The sequence below is a fragment of the Taurulus bubalis genome (genome assembly GCF_910589615.1).
Source record: "Taurulus bubalis genome assembly, chromosome: 3".
Lineage (NCBI taxonomy): Eukaryota > Metazoa > Chordata > Actinopteri > Perciformes > Cottidae > Taurulus > Taurulus bubalis.
In genome coordinates, this window is record NC_136591.1 from 24241061 (window position 1) to 24268054 (window position 26994).

The following is a 26994-nucleotide window of genomic DNA, read 5'->3' on the forward strand; positions in this document are numbered from 1 at the left end:
GCTTGTTTGGGAGATCTGATCCCAGGTCGCATTGGAGAAACTATAACAGGAAGTTACGTCAGCCAGAAAAAAACTTGTCTGAAAGGAAGTTTTTAGATTTTATTTTTAACCGCTAGATTGTTTAACATCCCAACAAAGACACAAATATAGCGACTTTTGAAAACGTTCTGATTTATTTTTTATCTATATCCGAGGCTGGAGAATCCCACCTGATCTGCCTCACGTTGCTGGTAGTTAATTCTCACAGCAGCAGCAGCAGCAGCAATGGCAGTCGGACAGTGAGACACATGCCCCAACTGTCTGTGAGCCGAAAACACATTTACGCTGGAGCCGAGAAGACACTTGAAGCAAAATGTCTCGGCACCGAAATGTCCGAGGTTACAACTACGATGAAGGTAGATGAGCCCGAACAAGGCGTCGATGAATGTTTAAGCTCCTCAGCGAGGCCTCAAACCGACAAACTCGTTCACGTTAGCCGCTAAGCTAATCAAAAAACACTGTTGTTGATTGTAGCTTTAGCAGCGGACGCTAGCTGGTTCAGCTGGAAGATAACGTTGCTGTCTGTCACAATATGAGTTGTGCTGTAATACTGTTATCTACCTATACGCCGAAGCTTTTCAGGGTAAAATTATGACTTGATGGGATATTACAATAACTAACGTTAATAACCTGTGTGTTAACCTAAGCTAACGCCAGCTACCTAGCTAGCGTGCTAACTTCACAGTGTTTTCATAAAAATGTTACGAGCTTCTAATACATTGGTGGATATGGTATACAGACGTCTACTGAGCGTATTAACTAAGTAAAGATCCCAATTTCTAAAATGTACAGTAAATAAATTGCATAACATTATGCATTATGTACAATTTGCTGACGAGGCAAAATGACTGACCGCTGTTTCTAAGCACGTTAACTCCATTAGCTGTTATATGTGTAGGTTTATATGAAGTAGAGAAATGAAAAAAACAATTGAACCTTAATTGTATATATTTCTTTCTAGACTTTGACGATGATGACGTGTATGGACAGTCTGTGGATGATGATTACTGCTGTATATCACCAGGAACAGGTTGGTATCAGTGAATGAAATAGTGTTGGTCAACAAGAACATATGTTTGGTAATACATAGACAATGTTAATCTGTGAGAACTTTGTTTCATATTTTCGCCATGGATAACAATAGCTGCCAATTTACAGCAGAATTGTTTTATTGTGATACTCAATCCAGCATTGATTTAAATTATACAGAATACATGAGATATCACATCTTCTAGTTTTAAATCAATAAGTAAAGATGTTTGTGGTTTATACAGCAAATCAGTTCATCTACTCGCGTCAAGAGAGGCAAGCACCAAAGGAGCCTTTAGAAGAGGGAGAATATGAAGATGATGTACCCATGTCCCCTACCATCAACCTTGACCCTCTCGACCAAGGTAATATTACGAATGCCACGCAATGGTATGCGAGTGATAAATTATGGAGATCTTTAGACCTTTACTTTTGATATTTGTGTTTGAAAATTAATGTGCATTGAAGATCCTGTTGAAAAGTTATTGTTCTTTGTTAAATTTGTAATTCTTTCTGAAATACAAATAAAATGTATGTGTACGACTTATGTGTTGTATTTTATAGCCAAGCTGTATTCCTGTTTGGACCATATGCGAACTGTGCTGGGAGATGCAGTGCATGACTCAGTCCTGACCCAGGCCGCCATAAGATGTGGATTCGACCCACAGAAGGCACTGGATGCCGTCCTGTCTGAAGACGCCAAGACAGCCCAACTTACCAAAAGTACCAGCGAAGAGACGGCTACGGTATCAAGAGTTAGCCAGGAGAAAGTGCCACTTCCACAAAGAACCAAACCAGAGGCCGTGGCTGAGAAAGGTACGCCTTGACTGGATCAAATTATGATAATTGTATTGGTTGTGGGATAAAATGTATTACAAATTAATGTTCTTAACTGATCCACTTTAGTTCTATATTTGAGAGGTTATTTGTGGCATTTTAGCATTTTCCCAGTTATTTGCCAAACAAAGCACAGGATCTTAAAATGGTTTGAGATTGATTGAGATATCTCACAGTTAATTTTTTCTTGTCATGTAGCAAGTGATTGATCTAGTTTCCTTTTTAAAGAGACAGTACTCGATTCCCTGATATAACAAATACTGACTGGTACCAGTGTTCAAAATAAGGCCTATAGTCTATTTGTATCATTTGATCCATAATTAGAAGTAGTTCTCTGCCAGTCAAAATATTTGAAGGTGCCACATTTGAGCATTTGTGATCTAAAATACAATTCTTACATTCATATAATTAAGAATTATAATACAAATGTAGAAATGAGTCACGCAGAGAATGCCGCTATTATTGTAACCAATAAAAGAAAACACAGGGCAAGGTTGGTAACCTTGAAAGACTAGCAAGAGTACGCTAGTTTCAAAACATTTATCCAAATGAAAAAAGTGTTGCCAACTCTTATCCAATCAAGGTAGCTAGCAGCACTAATCTAGCAAGAAAGCCTGCAAGACTGACAGCCTGTCCCTTTAGGCCTCCCTCCAAATATATACAACAAATATGGCTATTGTTAGTACTCATAGCTGTTAAGCTAGCAACGTGTGAAAGACTCCAGTGACTAGCAATGACCGCATGGGCAGCATATGTGCAGGCAGGCAGGTTGATCGACAGGCAGGTAGCCCGTCCTTTCATTACATTTGGGGCCAACGAAATGATTGGACAGGCTTATTACAGTCTTGCCACAGATACATGACTTTTCAGGATGTAATGATTTCCACCAAAATATAAAAGAAGGACTTTGAAGAAGATTACCAACCCTGCCTTTTTAAAGCATTACTATTAAACATGCTTAAGAGCCTAGTCTTGCTTAAGAATTGGAATAATAAATAAGAACAGACTGTTGAATGGTCTGATGGTTGATGGTGAAACTGATGATATCCTATATTGTATCGTGATATTTTTGACTGAATGCCTGTGGATTCTTCTGAAGATACTTGATCAAAACACCATGTTTAATTTTTATTAGTATTGTGTACATGAACGCTCCCGTGTATGACTGTCACATTTTAGCCATGCAAGTGTTTAACAAAGTGCCTTCTTTCTGTTCTTTTCCCTTTTTGTTTATGGTACGATTCATCTGACTTCTGTTCTGTGGTCCTCGTGTCTCTCCTCTTTGGCAACTGCAATTGGCTTTTGTAAGGTAAGGAGCCTGCTTGTCTGCTTCTCACAAAGACATTACATCCAATGCACATGAACCCCAGACTGATTGGTGCAAACACACACAACCGCGTGTGCAAACAAGTGCACCAAACTTGAGTCACCTCTTATTGCAACACAAGGCTGACCCGGTGGTTAGCAGCTCTAAAAATCAAAAATGTGTCCATCAAAACAGTGGTCCAGGTGTTGGTTGTAGTGCCAATCTTGCAGAGCTCATGTTTGAGCATAAGCAGAAGAGTAAAGCGACAGGAGCAGTTGACACAGGGCAAGGTTTGGGTGTTCACTCTTTAAGTGCCCTCACCATGGGACCTACTTTCCCACTGTCCATTATGCCGAGCCAGAATAGTCTTTCATTGGGAACGTTGGCGTCTTTAAGCATGACATCGGCATCTCACAGCTCGGCTCCCCCCCTCATCCCAGTTTCACTCAGTAGTTTTTCACTAAACAACCCCAAGATACCAACTGCAAGCTCTTCTCTGGCTGCTCCTCTTGGGTTTGGAAGTCTCAGTTCTGTCCTATTGTGCAATCAGCACTCGGTGGCAATTGGGACTGGCAGCAAAGCCACAATGGATGATCCTAAGGGAAGCCCATCATTGGCTGATTTAATGCAGGAACATTCAAACCGCAGCCCAACCTTCAGTAACTCCTCTCACACTCCCCAAAGCAGCATCCCTTCTGTGACGTATCAGGGGATGGCTGCACCAGCACAAACATTCTCGCTGTCTGGTCTCGCTTCACAGCACCAAAGCAGGAATACGCACATTCAATCGCGGTCACAAAGCACCGAACAACCAGCAAATACACTCACCTTTTCTAAACCAACCAACAATACCCATGCATGCCTCTCTGGAACTGTCTCATTGTCTCAGCTGGCCCTGCATCATCAACCCAACAGTTCCTTAACTTTCCCTAAACCCGTAAGCGTTGAATCTCCAGCAAATACACTGAAACAACCACCTGGCATCTCTGAGCTGCTCTCTTTGTCACAATTGGCATCTGAACACAAAGGCGAAACCTCAACCACCTCAAATGGGTCACAGTACTCCCTCACCTCGCTCCTCTTACCAGAAAAACCTGAGAGGGCTGGTGTCTTAGCAGAAAGTACTCAAGAGGGTAGGACCAAGTGTAAGCTCGACCACAAACCATACCACCAAAACATCAGGTCACCTAAACTGAAGCAGACTATTGATTTGAGTGCACTCATGGCCCAGTCAGATGGAGCGGGCCCGTGTCATTTTGACAACGACCTCCTCTCACTGCCTTCTCCAAATTCAGTTGACGTGGGGCTGGATTCTTCCGTTTTTGCACGACCATCAATATTTGCGGTCACTATGTCAATTCAGAGCCACAGACAACAGAAAAGGATGAGGAATACATTAAAGGGAAAATTAAGAGGTCAGAAGACGGGAAGTAGTTACCAGACTTTCCTGCGTGAATCACAAGATAAATCTCAAGAGCAGCAGACACCGCTCTCGCCAATTGTACCATTCCGCTTCGACGCCCCTTCACCTGACGACATCGTCCGTGCTAATCAGCAAAAAGCTTTCACCAGGTAGACGAGCGGAAACAAATTGCTTAATTAATAATAATGCAATGAATTCAGCTTTGTCCAGGTTGGTGGCTTTTCCTCCACCAACTGAACTCACCTCAAAGAGATGCAGCACTCATCATACATTTTTTTTAAATTTGTCCCACAATCCGTTATGTGGAGTAAAGAAACTTTTGGACCAACATACTCACTGCTGAGAGAGAAACTCTGCTAGAAACCGTATTACTACAGCATTTATGCATTTCTTTTTTTATACCGGCATGCAAAAGGTCTTAAGTTGATACTACGTGCACATAAGTGATGTTTTAGGTCAAGCAGAAGAAAATACTTATACTCGTAGCTTGAAAATAATCACAGCTAAGTTTCAAAGGACAAATTGTATTTTAAGAACTTTTAAAAGTTCTCATTTACTGTAGTTATTTTTTCTACCTTTTTTAAATTTGAGTCTTATTTTTCTATGCTTAGATGGCCATTGGCTTTTTTTATTGTCATTGTTTTGCAAAGAGTAAAAGTAGTTTAATCTAAGCCAGGGAACATTTAAAGTGTATCTCTTTCTGTATGGCCTCTTTTCTGCTTTTGATCTGCATGAACCCTCAAAACAAAAAGAGGTTGATTTTGTTTGCAGGTGTGCTGCAGCTATTGGAATATGGATCAGTTAACCATTGTTCTGGTTTATTGCTGCCTGTGTTTGAGATCATGGGGTAGACATTTTGGTTTTGAGGACACCTGGAGATTTTCCCATGGGGGAGCAAGAACAAACGCATGCAAGTGCATGCTCCGAAACATGCACACGCGCACACACACAGACAAGTGAATACTTTTAATGTTTGATATGAGTTTACTATGAAGGCAAGCACTGTAAATAAAGACTGCACTGAATTATAACAAAATGAATGCCTTCAGACTTGAGGTATTAAGGGGGTTTTCTTGCTCTTACAAGCTTTTAACTTAAGGATGTACAAATGCGTTTGATTACCAGTGGGTGTGTCATGACACTCCGTCAGAGCTTATTTTGTCAATTCTGAAATAAAAATGACTGAATGTATGTTCTCTGAATGCACCTGTGTCTCTCTGGTTGTGTTTGTGGGTGTACAAATTTGCATTGTTGTAGGGAATTAATTCTACTAAAACAGTGCTCTATTCCCTATTTTGATTTAAAATTTGAGTAGAACATGAATGTCTGTACAGTAGCAAGTCGATATTGAAGGATTAACTATTGGCATTAAGGTAATAATATTAAGGAGTTAAATGGAAGGCATGTTGATTAAAACAAAAAATGGAATTATTTAGAAAGAAAACTGCATTATGTATCTCTATTGAATGCTTCTTCTTTTTTTTTTTTTTTAGGTTAGACCAGAGTGTGTTGAGGCATCTGTCATGTTTAGTTTGAGTCATTAGTATTGGTTTGAATGGAGAAACTTTCCCTTAAAGATGGGAAATCGATGGGTATGTTTAAGCCTTTAGATTGGACAGGAACTGGTTCAATGGTTGGGAGATAACATCACTGTTGTATGCAGTCTCGTTCGCCCTAATAACCTGCCGCCTAAACTTCTTACTGCTGTCATCAGGACACTGGTCTGTGTTTATAGTTACGAGACGGAAGGAGATGATCAGGGCTGATATCAAACGTTCCATACGGTTCAGTCATTTTCCTGCACTGCCTCATTGTTGTCATACATGTGAGAATGATGTTTGAATGAAGTGGAAGGTTTTTTGGCTAGATTTGTGTAAACGTTACACAGGTGCAGAGAGCTGAGTGAAAGGAAAACCCTCAGGGTGGCAAACAGACTGGCGAGCCTGAGGGAAAAGATAGTCAATGAGGAGCAGATCGTGGTAATAATGACAAGTCAAACATTAGAAGTCAAACAGGTTTCTCAGTGTACCTGGAGTCCTGTGAGCATTGTGGTGTTTGGAAATAATATGGTCTTAGAAGGGATGTTGTGTGAGTGAAGATATGTATCACGGTACAGCATGTTTTGAATAAGTCTTATTAACAAGTGGGTTTGTCCGGCAAATGTTTTATCCTTTTTCTCTTGAGGCGGGCCAGTGTGTGGGTTTGAGCAGGAAGCTGCACTGTTGGAGAAAATGTCACAGAGTCGGCTTCTCAGCCGATCGTCTCACTCTCTGTGTGTCTCACTCACCACCTACGTAGGAAAATCTGATCACGTCTCTTGACTTTCACAGCTTTGTCAAAGGCTTTGACAGATCAAATCATTTTGTGTCTTCACAGGCTCTGCAGTTCTGCAAGGCGTTCGTGTTGCACAAACGTAGCGTTTTAGTGATGTGGTGCAAATGCTGGAAAATACCATTTTACTCACAAGTGGTCAAAAGAATGCTGGTGCGTTTGGATTGACGTGCTATCAATACCACTGCTTTTGTTGTGGTGTGATTTGTTTACAGGAAAAAAAAACACGCCTAAGAAAGAAATATGATTCCTTATTCAAATGGAAAGTTGCGTTCTTGTTGCAAGAAATACAAGAGTTCACTTATAGAGAGGCTGATGGCCCGTATGCTTCTAAACACGCATGTAAAGCAGTGATGTGACCGTTTGCAGAAGTCGTACACACCGTATACATCAATCTGGTTTGTTTATTATCTAAATGTTGTGCTTGTGCAGCCTGAATTAAAAAAAAAATCTTGCTATGACGCCAATGTTTTTAATGGCAGTGAAGAAACGTCTCGTCTGAAGAGGGATATTCAGTCATGAGTCTAAACCGTGGATGTTGTTGGATCAGCTTGGTACCGATCTGTATCGTAGAATTTGCACGTTTGTTTTGCATGTTGCTTTCTCAAGTTGGACGCTAAGTGTACATGACGAGTTATCTTCAAGTGGACTTTCATTCTGATTCGGCTGTAGTAGTCTGCTCCTTCCCTCCCTCCCCCCTCTGAGTATGAAGTTAACCGTAATGTTAGCTGTGAACATGGCAGTGTAGTGTGTACAGTTTTTTTTATTATTAATAAATGCTACTATATGTGTATATAAATAAATGAACGATGAATCATTGACATACCTAATTGTCGCATGGCTTTAATTTGAACATCTAGCATGTGTAGAGACACCACTTGGCTTGATGCAGACATGATGAACAGTGTGCTCATGACAATGCATGACTATCCTTTCAACTTTGCACAACAGTACGACTAACAGGCAGCGCGGGAAAGCGACTAACTCGTTTCACAGCATGGTCAAATAGTTTTGAGCCCCTGAAATGAAACTCATCCTGTGTGCCAGGCTTTTCTCACTGAACACTTTTTGTCCATCTTGCCATCCAATACCTGAACTTGCGTATTGTCCGATATAACCCGATTCCAGTACGTTTAAAAACATAGAAGAATATTTTATTTTGCTTTCTTAAAAGCTGTATTCCACTAACTAGTAAGCAAGATTGCTATCATTGTATCGGCTGGCTCAGGTTAAACCCTTTTGTATGACATGAACAAATACAGCGACTAGAACTTTCAGTAGCACTTTCTATGACGTCCATCTCTATAATGAAAACCATACTTATAATGTGTTATAATCTGCATACAGCACTGTATAATTCTTAAGAACATTATAACACCTTATACATTTTTTTATTTTTTGCTTCACTTATGATGACCACCTATACTGTGTGTTTTATATATTTTGATTAAACAAATATAAATCATTATCATAGTTATCGTGCTGTAGGTCAGAGACATGCGTCCTACTATTTTTTTTGTATCAGTCAGCACAAGGTGCGAGTTCTCAGGTGGTTGGTATGAAAAAAAAGATTATGTTCTCCTGGGTATCTGTCGTGAACGAAGAGACTTCTTTATAGCTGTAATTCTATGAAATGTTGAGTCGTCGTGCCCACATTGTGTTTGTGCGAGTAAGTCATTTTGAAACTCAGATGGGTTCTCATTTCCTTCCTATTCATTTTCATTCATATCTTCTGCGACTTTTTTTTCTCCCAAATGTGAATTAAGTTCAACTCTTTTTGGTGTATCCATCAAAGCAGAAATGGGTGAGTTCACTGGGTTTTAATCCCAAACGTGTACCCTGCCAGGTAGCAGTGCTCACTGGTGAACATCACTTTATGTAGGACACAGTATTCACTTTGTTCCTTGAAGTTTCAGCCAGAGCCAGACAAAACTAATCTGAGATCCTAAACCTTTATAGACATATTGATCCAGACGCAGATACAAAAGTCAAATCAGTTAAAATGTGTTTTCCCTCCTATGATGATTTGAGTGAAATCAAACATAATCTTGTACAGCCTTTAGCGGCCTCAAGTGGTAGGGATTCTCATTATCAATATTTAATACAACTTTTTATATATATATATATATATTTTGCTATTACCACCAAAGCAATTAATTTGTTTATCAAATATTTTTGGGAGTGTTGTGCTTTTAAAGGGATAGCGTCGGACTAAATTTCTCTCATCTACCTCTATATCTCTCTTTGACATCTTACTATCACTTGAACAAGCACCTTGCCCAGTGGGCCTTTCTGTCACCCCATTACCTTTTCGTTCAACCCTTGTTATTTTACTTTTGCTTGCGTATTTGGATGGGTGGGGGGAGGTTGATATTTGCATATCCTGGTCGGACTCCTCTTATCCTGTGCTCAGTTGGGCCCTCGGGCCAAGGTGTAGAGATGACTCACTCACTCATCGTCGCTGCATGGGTCCCCTATTCCAGATAAATCCTGGATGGGAGGACACCAACTGTTTACCTGCCACTCCAAACAGTGTAAAGAGATCCTGCTCTAAGCCTCAGAGCCTGATTGCACTGTATTGTGGCCCCCGGGCCTGCCCAAAAAGAGTAATCTGGCAAGTCGGTTGTTTGCAAAGGTATTACAGTGTTGAGAGCAACATGTCCGGTATAGTTAGAAACTGGGTTGTTTTATTACGCACCCCAGGTTAAGATAAAGGTGAAGATAATTTTTTTTTTTAAATTTAAAATACAACCTTCATGTACTTATGCACTTTGAGAGAGCGTAGGTTTAATTGGCTGATCCTAGTTTTGATCTGATCTAATTGGATATATTGTTTCACAGCTGTTTTATACCAGTATTTTTCAAGCTGGCTGGTGTCCTGTTTCACACAGGTGGTAGAAACCTCCACGTCACTGGAATAAGGACATGAAAAGCCCCCAGCCGCTTGCAGAGAGAACCAAAATTCCCCAGAGTTCTTTTGCTGTCTCATGTTGCCACTCACTGCAGGACAGAAAACATACAAATGGTGCAGATTTCAGTGATGACAGTGGTGTTACAGATATACAACTGTTTTTAAGGTGCCTTTTCTGCTGTAATCTTTTTAAATTGCTAGCTTTTCCACTTTTCCCAACTTTTGAATGGATACGGATCAATGTGTTGGATCAAACGGCATGCAAATTTCATTATTTTAAAAAGAAAACAGCCTTTTCAGGTTGCAGGTAGCTGCCTCACTTGTGAATCGGTGTTTCAGAATGAGAGGGACTTTTTCTCTAATGCAGAGCCAGTCATTCAGAGAATGCTTTGTGAGAGAAAGTCCATTAATAATTCAGTTGAATCACACATCCTTTCCTCTCATTTTCTCTCAGGGTATTTTTTTTATGATGAATAAGCCTCATAAAGCATACAGGAGCACACAAGGGTTTAGTATGCTTTCTTAATTGCATGCTTAACCAAAGTTGTAAAATGAAGAAAGTACATTTGTAAACCTTAAAAAAATCTTTAAAGACAAATCAAAAGGAAACACACTTATGAGCAGTATTTTTCTTGCTTTTCTTTCTTGATCAAGGACCTCAATGTTCTATTGTTCGGACACTGTGTGGGAGTTTGGGGTATGCTGTGGATGTTTCTTAATGCATCTACGTGTGCCATAATATACATTCACCTCCAGCCCTGCACTTTGATCAAGTGACACCTTTTCAGAAGATTCATTCTGCGAAATGCTCCGTCACACTGCTCTATTTACGTGATGGGAGGCAACGGCCACTTCTGATATTAACCCTCTCTGAACCAGGATGTCTCTTACCCACACATGCACACAGATGCACATAGGGTGCAGTTGGCTTGGCTGTGCAGCCCAGTCTAAATGAATCAGTAGCAGGTTGAGATGACTGGGACTGGTGGCCATTTGGGACTGGGATGAGCAAGCAATGACCTCAACAAGTCTCACTGCTGCAGAATATGGACTATCAGTCAGATAGATTGATGCTCAGAGAGCAACGGATTGCAGCACATGATCACACTTCAGGATACATAGTTTCTATGACAGTAAAACATGTCTATGACCATGATAATAGTCATAAACTGCCATTATTGCACTAATATCCTCTGGATGTCTCAATCAACACCACAATGCCATACATTGCTGTATAAGCAATCTTATTGTTATGGAATATTACCATGTACTTTATGTTACTATGAAACCCTTCAGTCTTATCATGGTTACGAAAGGTGATAGTGACTGTCACCAATTTGTATAAATCATTTATGCGATGAAGGTTACCTCTGCCCTTTTTTTAAAGAGGAAAAAAAATGGAAAATGTTCCTCATTTCATATGTATATTCTGCAGTGCTTCATCATGATTGTCTTGGTTTGTGAGGAGGTGTACAGTTGTGTTCCTCTCTTCCCTGTAGCTAAGAGCAGAGATAAACTGGACTCTGAAGTGGTTCCCAAAGTGGCACGTATGACCATCTCTGGCAAGAAGCAGACCATGGGCTTTGATGTTCCCAGGTACCTGACACGCATGCCACTGTCAATTTCCATTGTAAATCATTTCATCTTTTGCAAAATGCTAGTTTTATTTCAAATGAAAAGTTGTAAGGGCTGAGCTGTGTGTGATAACTAGTCTAGATATGCAACTTTCTTGTTGACGAATATATCGGCACTAATGATTTTGGAAGATGCATACTGGCACGATTACCATCTGTGCAGAGAGGAGTTGTGTTCCACCGTGATGAAACTCATCCGTGTTCTCTCCTCAGCACAGGGCCGAACGGCGTTGCCGCTGCTTCGGGACACCGCGGCGGAAACCCTGAAAACGCCACCTCGGCCTCAGAGGCCACGTCCAGGCGTCCCGAGACTCCGTCCAAAGGGTCAAATGGAGAAGAGCCCTCCTCGGTTCCCACCCCGGGCCGATCCTCTGGAAAGGCCCGGCAGTCGATCAATATAAAAGTTGAACTGGAGAAGAGGCAGGGGGGAAAACCTTTGTTAAATTTGGTGGTTATAGGTAGGAAGAAAATACATCAATTCATTAATTAAAATTTGACTCCAGTTAATAGCAAATTAAGGGATCAGCATTATAACCAGGGATAGAAAAGGCCATTCTGCATTAAATAAGATGAAAAATAATGTCTTACCAGAGGAAATTCTCTTTTTCTTTATTTATTGAGCAGTGTACAGTAACATAAAAAAAAAGGCTGATGCATTAAAAACTACAGCGAGAGAATAATGTGGAGGAACTCTTACATATTTACAAATACAGTAATAACATTTTGGGAGTTCTTTCTTTCAGGAACTATTCTTGAACTTCCTCCAATAAATTCACATATAAATCTCAATATAAGAAAAAGAGAAAAGGCCAATTTTTTCATCACAGACTTGAATTATTAAATGTACACGGTTTGTTCTTACAAAGTTGTACGGACTGTCACTTTAACACTTTAATCTGCCTGTTTTATGCACAAGTCTGAGTTTAATAGTAGTGAATGTGTTGAACTGCAGACCAGTGCAGTTGCTTGATCATGTTTTCTCATTCTCAGTTACAGCAGAAAAAGTGACTTGGTAGTTTCATAAGTGCAGATGATTGTAGTTTCCCACAGCCTGTGAAACCTCTCGCTTTACCACGGTCCTCTCTCTACCCCCTCTAAACCTTGATCCTTGTTCCCATCACTGTCTACAGTCCCTCCACTTGAGCATTGCTGCTTATTTCCTTCTCCCATCTGTGGCTTCCCTTTGCAATATCTTATCTTCTCTCTTCCCCGACCTGACTTATCACTCGTGTTGCATTCTTCCTCTGTCCTAACCCTTCCCTTATCATCCCCCACACTCTTTTTCTCTTTCTGTTTCTTTCTGTCTACATCCCTAACGCGTCTGCATTATCCCATTGCTCTTCTCTGCAGGTCATGTGGATGCGGGTAAAAGCACACTGATGGGCCACCTGCTTTATCTGCTGGGCAACGTGAACCAGCGCACCATGCACAAGTATGAGCAGGAATCCAAGAAGGCAGGGAAAGCCTCCTTCGCCTATGCTTGGGTCCTGGACGAAACTGGCGAGGAGAGGGACAGGTACATTTTGAGGTTGAAGCTACTCCCAAACACTAATATGATGGACGGGGACACTTGCTGCTACCCTACATGCCGCCTCTGTTGTTGTTGTTGTTACCAGAGTGAAACGGAAGCGAAATACGCCAGAAACAGAAAGTGACTCGGGTGGGAATCCATATTCACTTATCAATGACTTCGCCTCGCCCACCAGAGGACGTTGCTCTTGAAATGAAATTGGTTGAGGATTTAAATCTACATGATGATCTACCATTATAAGGCAGTCCAGCTAATCAGCACACCATCCACGTCAATTAAAAAATAAATAATTCACAGGCTTTTTACACTCTGTTTAACTTCTACACAAATGATTGTATACAAACACGGGTGCAATTTTTAACTGGGTCATAAAAAGAAATCCCCTCATTTATTTTTGTTTGCTCCAGGGGTGTGACTATGGATGTGGGCATGACAAAGTTTGAGACAAACTCTAAGGTGGTGACCCTGATGGATGCGCCAGGACACAAAGACTTCATCCCCAACATGATCACAGGAGCTGCACAGGTATAGCAAGTATCCAAGTGAATTAATGTAGTAGAGGACGTAAAAGTTTCTGTCACAATTCATGCAATTCTATAATGTATGTGATTATGATCCCACTTGTTTACAATTATTACATAAATAATAAAGGATTCTTCCAATACCTCTGAATATATAAGTTAGTTGCTAGCTAATTGAGCCTCACGGTGAAACTAAGCATCTCTTAAGTTAACAAGCCTCCGCACAATTAAAATGAGTTCCTTTTAACTTCTCTGCTATACGCTTGCCACGCCCGTCAGCGGGAATTGAAATAACTTTCGTGGTTTTGGGTGTTGGTGTCACAAGGTGTTTTTGCAGGCATGGGTGTGCGTGTCTGGGTCTGTTTTGAGTTACTAATGTAATTTCTCTTTTTACCATATGACTGTCCTCACGTTCAGCCTCATCGTGTAGTGACTAAGGGGTTTCAGCAGCTAGCAAATGAAAGCCATCTGTCACATGCTCTTTAGGCTCAAGATGATATTTATCAGCTTGATAAGTAATTATCTCCAATAAACTTAATTAATTTAACACTACAAACAATATTATTGCATGCTGTTTGTATGCTGTACTTATATTTATCATAGAAGTAGAGCATTAACTGAGTTCACCTATGAGAACAACTCACATGGGTTTAAATGCATAATTGTTCCAAAACGATTGGAACACGACAATGAATGTGTCACTTTAAGCGTAACTTTAAGCTTAAATTAAGAACGTATGAAGTTATTTTATGTGCCTCTATTAGCCTCTGTACATTAAAGTTCCTAATTGTATGGTTTGATGGGACTATAAATAGTTTTTAGCACTACAGACACAGCTCTTAAGGCTCACAAAAGCGGTGTCGTTTTACAAGTATTATGTCTTAAAACATCAGAGTTCGGTTGTTAAATTACCGACCAAGTTGAGTTTGCGTGTGATGTTAAACGGCCACATCTGCCTCAACCAGAGGTTCTCATCTCTGTCCTCTGTTCGCTCTCTCCAGGCCGACGTGGCGACACTCGTGGTGGATGCCAGCCGAGGAGAGTTTGAGGCGGGCTTTGAGGCGGGTGGTCAGACCAGAGAGCATGCCCTGCTGGTGCGTTCGCTCGGCGTCACTCAGCTGGCTGTAGCTGTCAACAAGATGGATCAGGTCAGAGCTGCTGCACATTACTGGCACTAAGTGGGGATGTTTTTTTGTATTATTTACAACATGGGTGATTGATTTGACCGTTGACGCCTGAAAATATGTAAAATAATAAGCGTCATGAACACACTAGATAAAAATAAATAGTCAAGCAGCCTTTGACCCTTGGTGTATCATTTTTTGTGAAAGTTCAAGACTTAACACTCCTAAATAATTCTGCCAGGAGAGAAGCCCAGGGGTGTCTGTAATGTGTGTGTTTTGTGTGCATGTGATTGTACTTTTATTATTTAGTTTCCTATAATCATTGACATGTTACCGACACATTTTTGGCTGTGTATTTTTTCCTTTTATGTGTATGTACACATTAGGTAAACTGGCAACAAGACCGTTTCAAAGACATTATTTCCAAGCTTGGCCATTTTCTCAAGCAGGCAGGATTCAAGGTGAGTTTGCACCAAGTTACTCGGCATCTTAGAATATTAAGCTAGTCAGTATCGGTGTATAAACTAATTTCATACATTCGGTTCTGTATAAGTATTCCATAGCTTTGCTTCTGTTTGATCCATTGTTTATATGCTTTCCAGGAGTCAGACGTGTTCTACATCCCCACTAGCGGCCTGTCAGGAGAGAATCTTGCCACCAGGAGTGCAGTGTCACAACTTACCTCTTGGTACTCTGGTCCAAGCCTGCTAGAGCAGATTGGTAATGCACACTGGCATGGTGCAAGCTGCCCAAATCATTTACTGCCTTTTTACACGTAAAAGTAAAAAAACATAACAAGCTGCATTTCTGATGTTTTCATCAAGGGAACAAAAACTATTGTTATTTTTAGGTTTTCACGCAAGTTGTCTGCACTGCATTAAAATGCCCATCTGTGGCAATCTAGACGTCTATTCCATTTTAATCCTCTTCTCTAGAATGAAATCATACGAGTGAAAACTTAACTGTCTTAAGTGTTTTCCTGAAAAGGGGTGATGCCATGAAATACAACCGACTGCTGGCAAAGTGATCACTTGATTCAAGCGTTCATAAAAAGCATTTGTTTGCACCAAAAGGAAATGCTGCCAAAAACTTTTCTTTCAGTGCTTTCAAAGCGCTAACTTCAACTAACAAAATAAATGTTAAGTATTAAATACTAGACTTGAGAAGTGGCTTCAAAACCTTTGTGGTTTCCTTAGTCACAGATCATAGCATTTGTAATAAGTTACTGTACATTCCAAGTTTAAACAGTGAAAATGTGCATTCAAAAATAATGCTACAAGCCCTTCATAATTCACTCCTTTGCCGGCCACTATACCAGTGGCCGGCAAAGGAGTGAATTATGAAGGGCTTGCTCAATATGTTTTCCAGTCACATTTTTTGGCTGCAACAATCAGCTCTACAGCTCAAGACCAGACTGCATTCAAGCAGAGTACAGACATGACCTTTTTACTACTCTGCATAAAGCTTACAGGGGTGGATGCTTGATACTCAAAGTACAAGAGTGGAATATTAGTAAATAAGAGGGAAACGATTGATAGTGATTTGGAGTTTTGTATAACAATTTCACACAGCCCTGTGTTTGTGATTAAAGTGCTGATCGTCTAAACTAATGTCCAGTAAACAAACTAAAGCATTATTACTCCTCTACGAGTGAAAATTATTTACCACTGTTTCCCCCCCCCTTTTCTAAAGACGCCTTCAAATCTCCTCAGAGATCTGTTGACAAACCATTCAGACTGTGCGTCTCCGACGTGTTCAAAGGTAAAATCACTGACTTATACTTCCAACGTATTTGATTTGTTGGACTAAACTCATTTCGCTTTTTCTATGTTAAAGCTGATGTTACATATTCTCTTCCCAGACCAGGGTTCAGGCTTCTGTGTCACAGGAAAGATTGAGGCTGGTTACGTTCAGACCGGAGACAGAATACTGGCGATTCCTCCCAATGAGACCTGCACTGTCAAAGGTACGCCTGGGTGTATCTTTGCTGCCCGTCTGGCATGGTGGCGGACTTTTGGACTTGACTTTTCATTTTCACACAGTCCTTCAGAGCCTTTTCTTGGCAATGAGAAAAGATCTCATCAAAGCCCTTTTGTTGCAGTTATCTGCAGTAGTAGAGCATGAAGCTATTTATTATTAACATTTGAAATGATCTCAGGATACAGAATTTTACAATATAACATACTTTCTCAGGCACGATTCTACACTAAGCTGTGCTTAGAATAAGAACTAGTTTGTTTGACCTCTTTGTTTTCTTCTATTTACTGGAGTAAGTAACACATAGTAACACATCAGCTATAAACACACCTGCCCCTGAGTTTGCCTTTTTGTGCCTCTCTGAAAGTGGTCCACTGAGTGAGTGAGTGGTAAACGCTGCCTTCATGTGGCAGTTGGGGGAATTACACTCAATTTATTTACACTGCAGGTATTACTCTCCACGATGAGGCTCTGGACTGGGCTGCAGCAGGAGACCATGTCAGCCTGACAGTCACCGGCATGGACATCATCAAGATCAAGTAACTGTTTTATTTATTATTTGCACACATGTCCTTTTATTTCTTAACTTATTTACTGGTGATGCTTGTTATGCATATGTTTGGATTGTGCACCTTTCTATAATTAGTGGTAACTGCTTCCTTCCAGTGTGGGCTGTGTGTTCTGTGAGCCCAAGGCGCCTATTCGAGCCTGCACTCGATTCAGAGCCCGAATCCTTCTTTTCAATATTGAGGTCCCCATCACGCAGGGCTTCCCAGTAAGAGCGCACACACACACACACACACACACACACTCGTACTTTATGTTTTCAGGTTGTCTGTACATATGATTATATGTCCGGTCCAAAAAAAAGTTTGGGGCCATAACTCAATAGTTGATATGTTAATTATGGCCATTTCAGTAATTTTATAAAATTATGAAGTGATTACTTTTTGGACAGACATGGATGGAGGCCTAAAACCACGGAGCATGTGACCTGGATGTCCAGGCTTACAACTGTTTAATTATATGCACATATTGGTTCATTGTGTGTGTGTGTGTGTGTGTGTGTGTGTGTGTGTGTGTGTGTGTGTGTGTGTCTCTGTGTGTCTGTGTCTGTGTGTCGTGTAGGTTTTGCTGCATTACCAAACAGTAAGTGAGCCAGCCACCATTAGGAAACTGATCAGCATTCTACACAAGAGCAGCGGCGAGGTCCTCAAGAAGAAACCAAAGTGAGTGTGCATTGTATTACATTTGATATATATAAAAATATTAATATTACTTACTGTGTGCATTTCTTTCATTAGAACATTGGAATTACTTCCTGTGTGTTTCTTTCCTATTAAGGTGTTTGAGTAAAGGTATGAACGCCATCGTGGAGATCCAAACCCAGAGGCCGGTGTCCTTAGAGCTGTACAAAGACTACAAGGAGCTGGGCCGATTCATGCTAAGATACGTTGGCTCTACTATTGCTGCGGGGGTTGTCACTGAGGTACAGCGCTCCTCACTCGCACTACTACTGTCTACCTCTACGCCATTTCTTATTCATCTCAGTACATACCCTTTAAGAAGTAATTATTATTGAGATTGAGTGTGTTTAACCAATCGTTTGAGATGATATTAGCTATTATGTTTTTATGCCGCATTATGTTTTCGGGTTTTCCGTCCATATGTCTGTTGTTAAACACGTCTGTGTTTTCATTCTTGTGAATTTAATATCTCGGGAACACCTTGAGCAAATTCAATTTAATTTTTTCAAATTTGGCTCAGGGTTGAACTGATTTAGAATTTGGTGTTCAAAGGTAACTGTGACCTTTCACACAGACGTCTTAATGGATAATAGACATTGATGTAAGATGCAACATGACGGGTTGCCGAAGGCAGTCATTGTAGTTTCCCTCTTTGATAAGGTGTCCCGAGTCAGTTTCCTTTTTATTTTTTCCCTTGCCACAGATCAAAAAATGAAGGGCATTTCCACCGTTTGAGCTAGTCGTACCTTGCTCTGGAGACTACAAGCTGCCGCAGACAAAGTGCAATTCCTCAAGAGATGTCCCTCACGGACTCGGAGCGCCACTTTCATCCAACCAGAGCTCCACCCTCTCCACCGGCTGCTCCACCTGACTGCCCAGATCAACACTAACTGCCCAGATACCACATGGCAAGACGCTGAGGAGCCCCTTGTCGAACCATTAATTTGTTCGTAAAACCTTATTTCTCTCGAAATTCCCTGTTCGATTAAGCCGAATCAATAATATATTCCTGTTCCATAAAACAATCTTGCCATGCCGAGAATTTCCACAGCGCATGATGTCACTGTACTTTTCTTAAAGGACCCGTAGCTGATAATTTATCTTGACTGGAAAAGGATGAAATGAAAGGATGTGATGTTATGTCGCGTGGGAGTTGAAGGCAAGACATTTGATATAATTTTTTACCATAACTATGTTTTCATCTCTAACTACATAATCAAGGGGACACGGCCCAGCCTAACCGAAGTAGTTTGTGAACAAAAAGGGGAAACTTTCATTTTAACCTCTGGATAAAGAGACATCATTCTCATTTGTGTCAGCAGATACTTGAAATACTTATACAGTAAAGCACCAACATGCATTTTGAAGCGCTCATCTCTGTTTTTTTTCTCATCAAAGACTCGGCTAAGAGGAGGAGGGTTGAAGAAGCTGCATTTGTTTCTTCCATGTGTTGCGAAAGGTGGTGTGAGGGAAGACGATGCAAAATGAACATGAGCTCAGTAATATGTGTTTTGAGTTTTGATTTCAGCAGTGTGAAGCGCTGTAATGAAGCGCTGTAATGAAGCGCTGTAATGAAGCGCTGAAATGTAAAAGTAGAAAGGTGATAATTTCCCGTCAGGTTTGACACTGATGAGAGTGGAAAGCACTACAAAGCACATCCCGCTGTCATTGAGTGTGTATCAGAGAGAACATTTATTTTGACTTACTTTAAATGCCCACAACGTTTAAAGTAAGTCCGTTTCAGTTTTCTAAGCATTTTCGTAACTGTTAAGCTGGCAAAAAAAGAAGACAGATGAAGTTAAAGTAGTGCATCCGAGGAGATCACAATTTAATAAACAATAACTAGTCAATGGAAAGTGAAAGGAGATAAATCTAAAGACTGTATTTCTTTTATTGTCTGCAGTCAATCAAATAGGCGTATCATAAAATTTAGATTTTATTTGAGTAGTCTAGTCTGTAAAGTAGAGACAAAAAGACAACTTGGTCTGTTGGTGAGACACTCTGTACGGAGGACATTAATTTGAGATAAATAACAAGAATTGCATCCGATACAGATGCATATAATGCCACATGGTGTTTTTGCATTTGTGAGGGTTTCTGCTGTAGGATCTTTTATTTATTCTTTTTCTATTTTTAGCTCTAACAATGTGTGACGAAGGTGTCAGGTTATGTCTCTGGTTAACAATAAGCAATAGTTATTGTCATCGTGACGGAAGGAGTTATTTTGTGGCCCTTTAAGTGAACTGGCTTTTAAATCCTTGTTCTCAGAGGGATACAAAACTACATTATAGTTACATAGGTAAGCCAAAGCACTCCTGTGAGCATTAAACATGGGTTAATCTTTAACGTAAAATTGAGAGAATAGTTTGATCCCCACTACTTTTTTTTTCTTCTGTACAACAAAACAATCAAGCCTCAAAGTCCATTTAGTTGTTCTGGAGCGGTCCATCACATGAACTTCATCAGCAGAGGGAGTTTGACCCGTTTCCAAGAAATAAGAGCTAAATCTCAGCTATCATACCAGTATCTTCTGAATGTGTCTGTGAATTTAGTGATTCTCCCGTGAACAAAACTTGGGGGGTGTATAACGGTGTAACAGAGTAACTGTTATTCATTTATGTAGCTTGAAACTTGCTCTGATCTTGTTTCTCTTATCAGCATGATAACCGTAAATCCTAACCAGGGCCTTGAGAGAATAATTAGCCTCCCCTGCAGCATAACCATGGTGCACATTATTGTGAAACGTGACCCAAGAGGCCGCTGTAAAGTGGGAGGATCAGAAGCCAAAGGTAACTTGTCTCTACTGACACATGAGAGACACCATCACCTGCAGGAGTCTCACCAAATGGCAGCCATGACGAACACATCGGAGAAGAAGAGCTCGTATCTGGTCCTGGAGAACTTCATAGGAGGGAGGTTCGTCCCCTGTCGGAGTCACATCGACTCCTACGACCCGTCCACCGGAGAGGTTTACTGCAGGGTGCCCGACAGCGGGACGGAGGAGGTGGGTCGTTCTCTTCAGACACAGCGGAGGCTTGTGCAATATTAATAAGTTGGGTTTTTCTGCACTTTTTGCACCTTCTTCTCAGTGCACTCTGTCAACATACCCATGTTTGGCACATTTTTTAAACATGGCATGGTGTATCGCGTATGTGACTTGGGTTTAATCATTTTCATATGCCGCCACTGTGATTAAAAAAAATTGAGATCCTTTAAGTCATAATTATGCAATACTATCTCATAATTATGACTTACAGGATCTCAATTTTTGATTAGTATCTCATACTTATGAGATGCCAAGTCATAATTATGAGATACTGTCTCATAATTTCGATTTACTATCTCAGAATTATGACTTGCAGGATCTCAATTTTTTTATTACAGTGCAGAAACGGGCTTCCATATGCACCAGATTATCATTTTGCATACTTTCTTGCAGATGGTCCAGGAAATGAAAAAACACTTACACACTTTTATGTGTCATATAGTCTTGTTGAATGTGTAGGTTGGTGCTGGTTGCATGTGCAGCGCGGCTCTAGTCGGAGGGAAATCACCTTTGCTCTTTACATAGTCAACAGTGAACTAATCGCACATGTCAATAAACCTTGAGGGGAGGCGCCAGACGGTCAGGCCAATGTGCTTATCTCTCAGTGCTCCATTGCCTTCAGGTGGACGCGGCCGTGGCGGCGGCTAAAGGAGCCTTCCTCGGCTGGTCCGCCCGCAGCCCGGAGCAGCGAGCGCAGGTCCTCAACAAGCTGGCCGACCTGATGGAGGCGCAGCTCGAGGAGTTCGCCCAAGCAGAGTCCAAAGACCAAGGTGTCTAAAAGTGTTTTTTGTGTTTTTTTTTTTTTTTTTACACATGTAGCATCAACTCAAGACTCAGTCTGATACAAATGAACACAACTGTGTGTTCAGATCTTTGAATTTAATTCCAGTTGGGACCCCAATTTCAAAACCCCTTTATGCAGTTTTTGTTCAAGCACATTTCGTTATTTATTTATTCATCAGATGACGGATGGATTAATTATTTGATTTAGAAAACATCAGACTAGTCCAAAACCCAAAGATATTCAGTTTTCATAAAATGAGATAAATGCAGCAAATTCTCACAGATTTGAGAAACTTGAACCATGAAATATTTGTCTTTTCTTCTTATTGAAAATGGACTTATACAATTAATCTATTATCTAATATAAAAAAGCATGGTATTACAATTATTTGGGCATAATTATAAAGAATATTTATAGTGATAAAGTGGAGAGAAAAAAAAATGATATACTTTAAATACTTCCGAATGCTTGTGTGTTTATATTACTACTACTAATAATGATCATATTAATACAAAAGTGCAGGACTGAGTACACAACATACTGGCATCTATTGCACTTCTGGCAATCCTGGGAGAGTGATGTTCGCCTGACGGTTTCTTCCTTTTTTTTTCCTGTTCCGGTTTGACAGGATGTTGTGTGCTGTACAGATTGCAAAGCCCTCTGAGGAAACAAATTTGATTTTGGGCTATACAAATAAATTTAATGCGTTTGCTATTTATTTGTACTTATACCAGTAGAGAGCATATAATGGTGCCAGAGGAAACGGGGTCATCAAATGGCATCATTAAAATCAAAAGAGCATGAAAGTAATGACCAAATGTAATGGTAATCTGTGTAATAGAGTTTGAGATAATATTGTCCACTAAAATGACATTTGGCCTGAGGGTGGCACTAGAGGAAAGCTCAAGCATTGTCCAAAAATAAACTGGGATCATGCCACCGGGTCATTCATCAAACACTGATTAATGTCTATCAATATTTTCCACGAGTATATTCTCTTAAATTCTATATCTTTGTTGTTGCGTTACAGGTAAAACGGTAGCATTTGCACGGACTGTGGACATTCCCCGGTCAGTGTACAACTTACGTTTCTTCGCGTCATCGGTGCTCCACCACACCACCGAATGCAGCCAGATGGACCACATAGGCTGCCTGAGCTACACCGTCCGTAGCCCTGTGGGAGTGGGTGAGAGCTCCGTGTGTTTGCATCAAAACACCTTTCACTTATGTTTGAAAGTGCTTTTAAAACTATGTTGTTGTGCATGTAGCTGGTCTGATCAGCCCTTGGAATCTCCCCCTGTACCTTCTGACCTGGAAGATTGCACCTGCAATCGCTACAGGCAACACAGTGGTGGCCAAACCCAGCGAGATGTCCTCCGTGACTGCCTGGATGATGTGCAAGTTGATGCAGCAGGCTGGTAGGACTCCTGCACCCACAATGCATTAGCATTCCACTTATATATGCACAGAAGTTGGCACAAATGTTTCAATTCTACATATTTCTACATAAATAACTTTATTAAAAATGAGTAGTACACAATAATGCAGACCTGTATGTCTCTGCAGGTGTTCCTCCTGGAGTAGTCAACATCGTTTTTGGCACTGGCCCGAGAGCAGGTGATGCCCTCGTCGGGCATCCTGACGTCCCATTGGTCTCTTTTACTGGTTCCACGGCAACTGCCCAGCGTATCACAGAGCGGAGCGCCCCGTATTGTAAGAAGCTCTCACTGGAGCTGGGGGGTAAAAACCCTGCCATTATCTTTGCTGATGCAAACCTGGACCAGTGCCTCGAGACCACAATTCACTCCAGCTTTAACAATCAGGTAAGAGAAAAGTTTGTGTTTTAACACTCTATTTAGGACTTTTGGTTACTTTTACTATTGTTGTCATTAGTTGCTTTGTATGTTACATGCTCTTGTGAGGGTTATTATCAAGGCTGGCACCACGAAGTGATGGGTAAATCTACTGTGGGTCAACCGTTTTGTGCTAAATATATTGAAAATGTATAATGGAATATGATCCACATAAGCACATATCAACTCAGAGTGAAATGGTTTCAGTTCTTTATGTAACATTTTGCTCAGTTGTCATTGTAGTCAGTTCAAAGTTTGTAAAGGGACTTTGAGTTAAAAAAGAAAAAGCATATCAACTGAGGCTGGAGGAATAGTTTCACATTTTGAGAAATACACATTCATGAAGGCTCTGCTTAACATGGTCTATCTGTATTAATTAAAATGTTAAAGCACTTGTAAACATGTTAAAAGCAATTAGTTTTATTCTTATTTCAATAGTAATGTAAATGAAATGAAGTGTCACTTGAAGAACAGTTATGTGGCTCCATGCGATAAGGATGCAGTTCTATGATTTGTCCACATGGGGGAGATCACATTCCACATTTTATCATGAGGCAGATTTTTTTTTTTTAGAACCATCCTGAACAATCTTTCCCTTCCCTCCTCATCTCAGGGAGAAATCTGCTTGTGTACCAGCAGGATTTACGTAGAGAGGAGTATTTATTCTGAGTTCCTGAAAAGGTTTGTGGCTGCAGCGAAGAAATTCAAGACCGGCGTGCCCTCTGACCCCAGCAGCAACAACGGAGCGCTCATCAGCAAAGAGCACCTTGAGAAGGTACAACTGTCAAATGGTGTGAAAGAAAATGTTTCTACTGTTCACAATACTTGTGTACTTTAATTTGAAATCCCTCCTTGTCTCAATCCCCAGGTTCGAAGCTTCGTAGCACTCGCTAAATCTGAAGGTGGCATCGTCCACTGTGGCGAGGGGGTCGATCAGCTGGACCTCCCCGAGCTCAACGCCAACGGGTACTTCATGCCGGCCACCGTCATCTCCGGCATATCCGAAAGCTCCCGCGTCATGCAGGAGGAGATCTTCGGTCCCGTCACCTGCATTAGCCCCTTCGACACGGAGGAAGAGGCCATTTCCAAGGGCAACGGCGTGCGCTACGGTCTGTCGGCCACCGTGTGGTCCAGCGACGTGGGGAAGGTTCACCGGGTGGCTAGGCGGCTGCAAGCAGGTCTGGTGTGGACCAACTGCTGGCTGGTGAGAGATCTGAACCTGCCCTTTGGAGGCATGAAAGACTCTGGCGTGGGGAGGGAAGGAGGGAAGGATTCCTACCACTTCTTCACCGAGGTGAAGACGATCACGATCAAGCACTAAGGGAGGAAAGGAAGATGGAGAATGTTTGTTTAGACATTCCTTAATCTCTTTTGGCAACTCCTAGAAAATGTAAATGACACATTTCTCCTCCCGCCCTCTCGAATTCCCAGAGCCCGTAATTAAGTCACTTTTAATAGAACACAAAAGTCAGAGAAAGTCACAGTGGAACAAAACAGATGCATAAACAAACAGAGCCAATAGAAATGTCAAGTAATAAGGAAATACATAAATAAATTAAAATATTAATATTAGCTGAATATTTTGAGTGTGTGGGGGATTCAAACCAGATAAGGCAGAAACCTATTTATTGCAGATTTCAAGAAAGCACAATCTATCAAGTAGGAAGAACATCCTTTAAATCTTTACACTACAGGTCTGTGTTTTGCAAGACAGTTCAGGAAGTAATTCTGAAAAGAAGGCACACAAATGCAGATAATACTGATAGAATCTTAAATCAGGTTCTGGTGAAGCAGGTAGCAGATCTTTGTCAAATCAACTTTACGACTGAACTGGTATATTTCTTTAGCTGTTCTGTAAAAAAAATAAAAATGATGTAAATAAATGTGACCTGTAGTTCAGTAAGCTTTTTTGGTTACTTTCTAATATTGTCCTTGTTGCTGTAAATCTTCAGTGTTTTTATGACATAGCATTCGTCAAAGAGAGATGTCAGATTCTGGTTCTGTTTGAAGTAAACAGACCTGCTGAGTAACATTCAGATTTTTATCAGCACACTTTGTACATGTGTCGGCTGGTGATGACTGTCCTTTAAACACTCGGTCAAAGTCTGCTTGGTTTTATGATGTTTCACGTCACATATGTACTGAAACGTAACTGTTTTACATCGAGTTGTTTTTACGTCTGACCTGCTGACGTCAGAAAGGTGAATGAATGCCAAACTGTCCCGTGTTGTGGTTGGCCAGCACACATGTTTGGAGAGGGGAAAAGGAACCTGATTGCACTAAACCCAGCATGCTAATGTGAGCTAAGAGGCACCAAACACAAAGTACAGCTGATGGAGTTGTCATTGGTTTAGCAGGTCATAAAACTAAGTATCAGACAAACTACAATTTTGACCTGATTGTGGTTAAAGATGAAAGATCAGGGGATCACACAAACTAGTATACAGTTCATGAGACGTGAATGTTTGTACCAAATTTAATGCCAGTCCAAAGGATTGCTGTGATATTTCAGTTTGGACCAAAGTGTTAGGCCGCAATCATGTCAAATATTTGTGATGCAGTAAAGTCATATTTTGCGCATTTCATTTTTGAGAATCTTCAAAAAAGGAAATCTTAATAAATAAAAAAAAATGATGGGTGTCCCAAGGACTCTTTAAACGTTAGGTAACTGAAGTGACTTGAAAGCCGGTGCATGCAGGTTGAAACAAACATTTAAGAAATCACTATCTGCCAACCGAAAGCTGGTTTCATCTTCCTCCTGATTTCGCATGTCTGTTCCGGCACACTCACTTATTAAACATGTCTCCCCACCTTGCTAATCATGTAATCGTGATTGAATGCAGTGTGTGATGAGATTGACTGTGCAGTGCGCCTGCATGCATTATGAGTGTGTGTGCATGATGAGACTACGTGCATGATGCTCTCTGCTCCATCTGAGCCCTGAGCTTTTAGGAAAAGACGCTCCCAATGTGCTCGTGTGCAAAATCACGTCCCTCGTTTGTGTGTGTGTGTGTGTGTGTGCGTGCGTGTGCGCGCGCGTCCGTCCGTTCGTCCCACCCTCTGTGTTTTGGCTGGGGAATGGGCATTGTGCTATGTCACGCTGCGTGATTGCATACACACGTTCGTGCTCCTGTGCCTTCCTAGAACATAGCGTGTGATGAAATGGATGCCACCCAAAACTCTCAGGTTAGGAGGTCGGAAGTGGCGTGTTTTATTGGACCAGCAAATGGAATGGAAACAAAGTCGGCACTTATTTCATTTTCCTCTGTTTCCGCCCTTTTTCTGTGATTTATCTTTCATCTCCCCCTCTTGTGGATGTTTCATTGAGAAGGAAAAGGCTCATTGAAGCTGTACGTGACTTTGAGAACACCCCCGTCGGCTTCAGCCAAACCAAGCATTTA

General features: G+C 41.0%; 2 protein-coding genes across 2 annotated transcripts; both read left to right on the forward strand.

Moving 5' to 3' along the window:
- The first annotated feature begins 273 nt into the window (after positions 1-273).
- Positions 274-19317, forward strand: hbs1l (HBS1-like translational GTPase). Its single transcript, XM_079216333.1, has 18 exons — positions 274-395; positions 1001-1069; positions 1314-1433; positions 1633-1884; positions 11376-11472; positions 11724-11968; positions 12861-13026; positions 13449-13566; positions 14564-14710; positions 15073-15147; positions 15289-15406; positions 16379-16447; positions 16548-16652; positions 17112-17202; positions 17330-17438; positions 17792-17892; positions 18008-18152; positions 18614-19317. The coding sequence occupies exons 1-18, from the start codon at positions 353-355 to the stop codon at positions 18623-18625; spliced, it is 2082 nt and encodes a 693-aa protein (XP_079072459.1). The 5' UTR covers positions 274-352; the 3' UTR covers positions 18626-19317.
- Positions 19318-20764: 1447 nt separating this feature from the next.
- Positions 20765-24914, forward strand: aldh8a1 (aldehyde dehydrogenase 8 family, member A1; the record flags this gene model as incomplete). The annotated part of the gene is made up of 7 exons (XM_079216350.1): positions 20765-20914; positions 21579-21726; positions 22771-22926; positions 23009-23158; positions 23307-23563; positions 24207-24368; positions 24462-24914. The coding sequence occupies 7 exons, from the start codon at positions 20765-20767 to the stop codon at positions 24912-24914; spliced, it is 1476 nt and encodes a 491-aa protein (XP_079072476.1).
- Positions 24915-26994: the final 2080 nt, after the last annotated feature.

Excerpts from the sequence above, each read along its gene's own strand:
- hbs1l (XM_079216333.1), top strand. The coding sequence starts at position 353 with ATGTCTCGGCACCGAAATGTCCGAGGTTACAACTACGATGAAG. Across the intron at positions 11,969-12,860 it reads GTTAAATTTGGTGGTTATAG|GTCATGTGGATGCGGGTAAA; the intron begins GTAGGAAGAAAA and ends TCTTCTCTGCAG. Across the intron at positions 16,653-17,111 it reads TGAGACCTGCACTGTCAAAG|GTATTACTCTCCACGATGAG; the intron begins GTACGCCTGGGT and ends TTTACACTGCAG.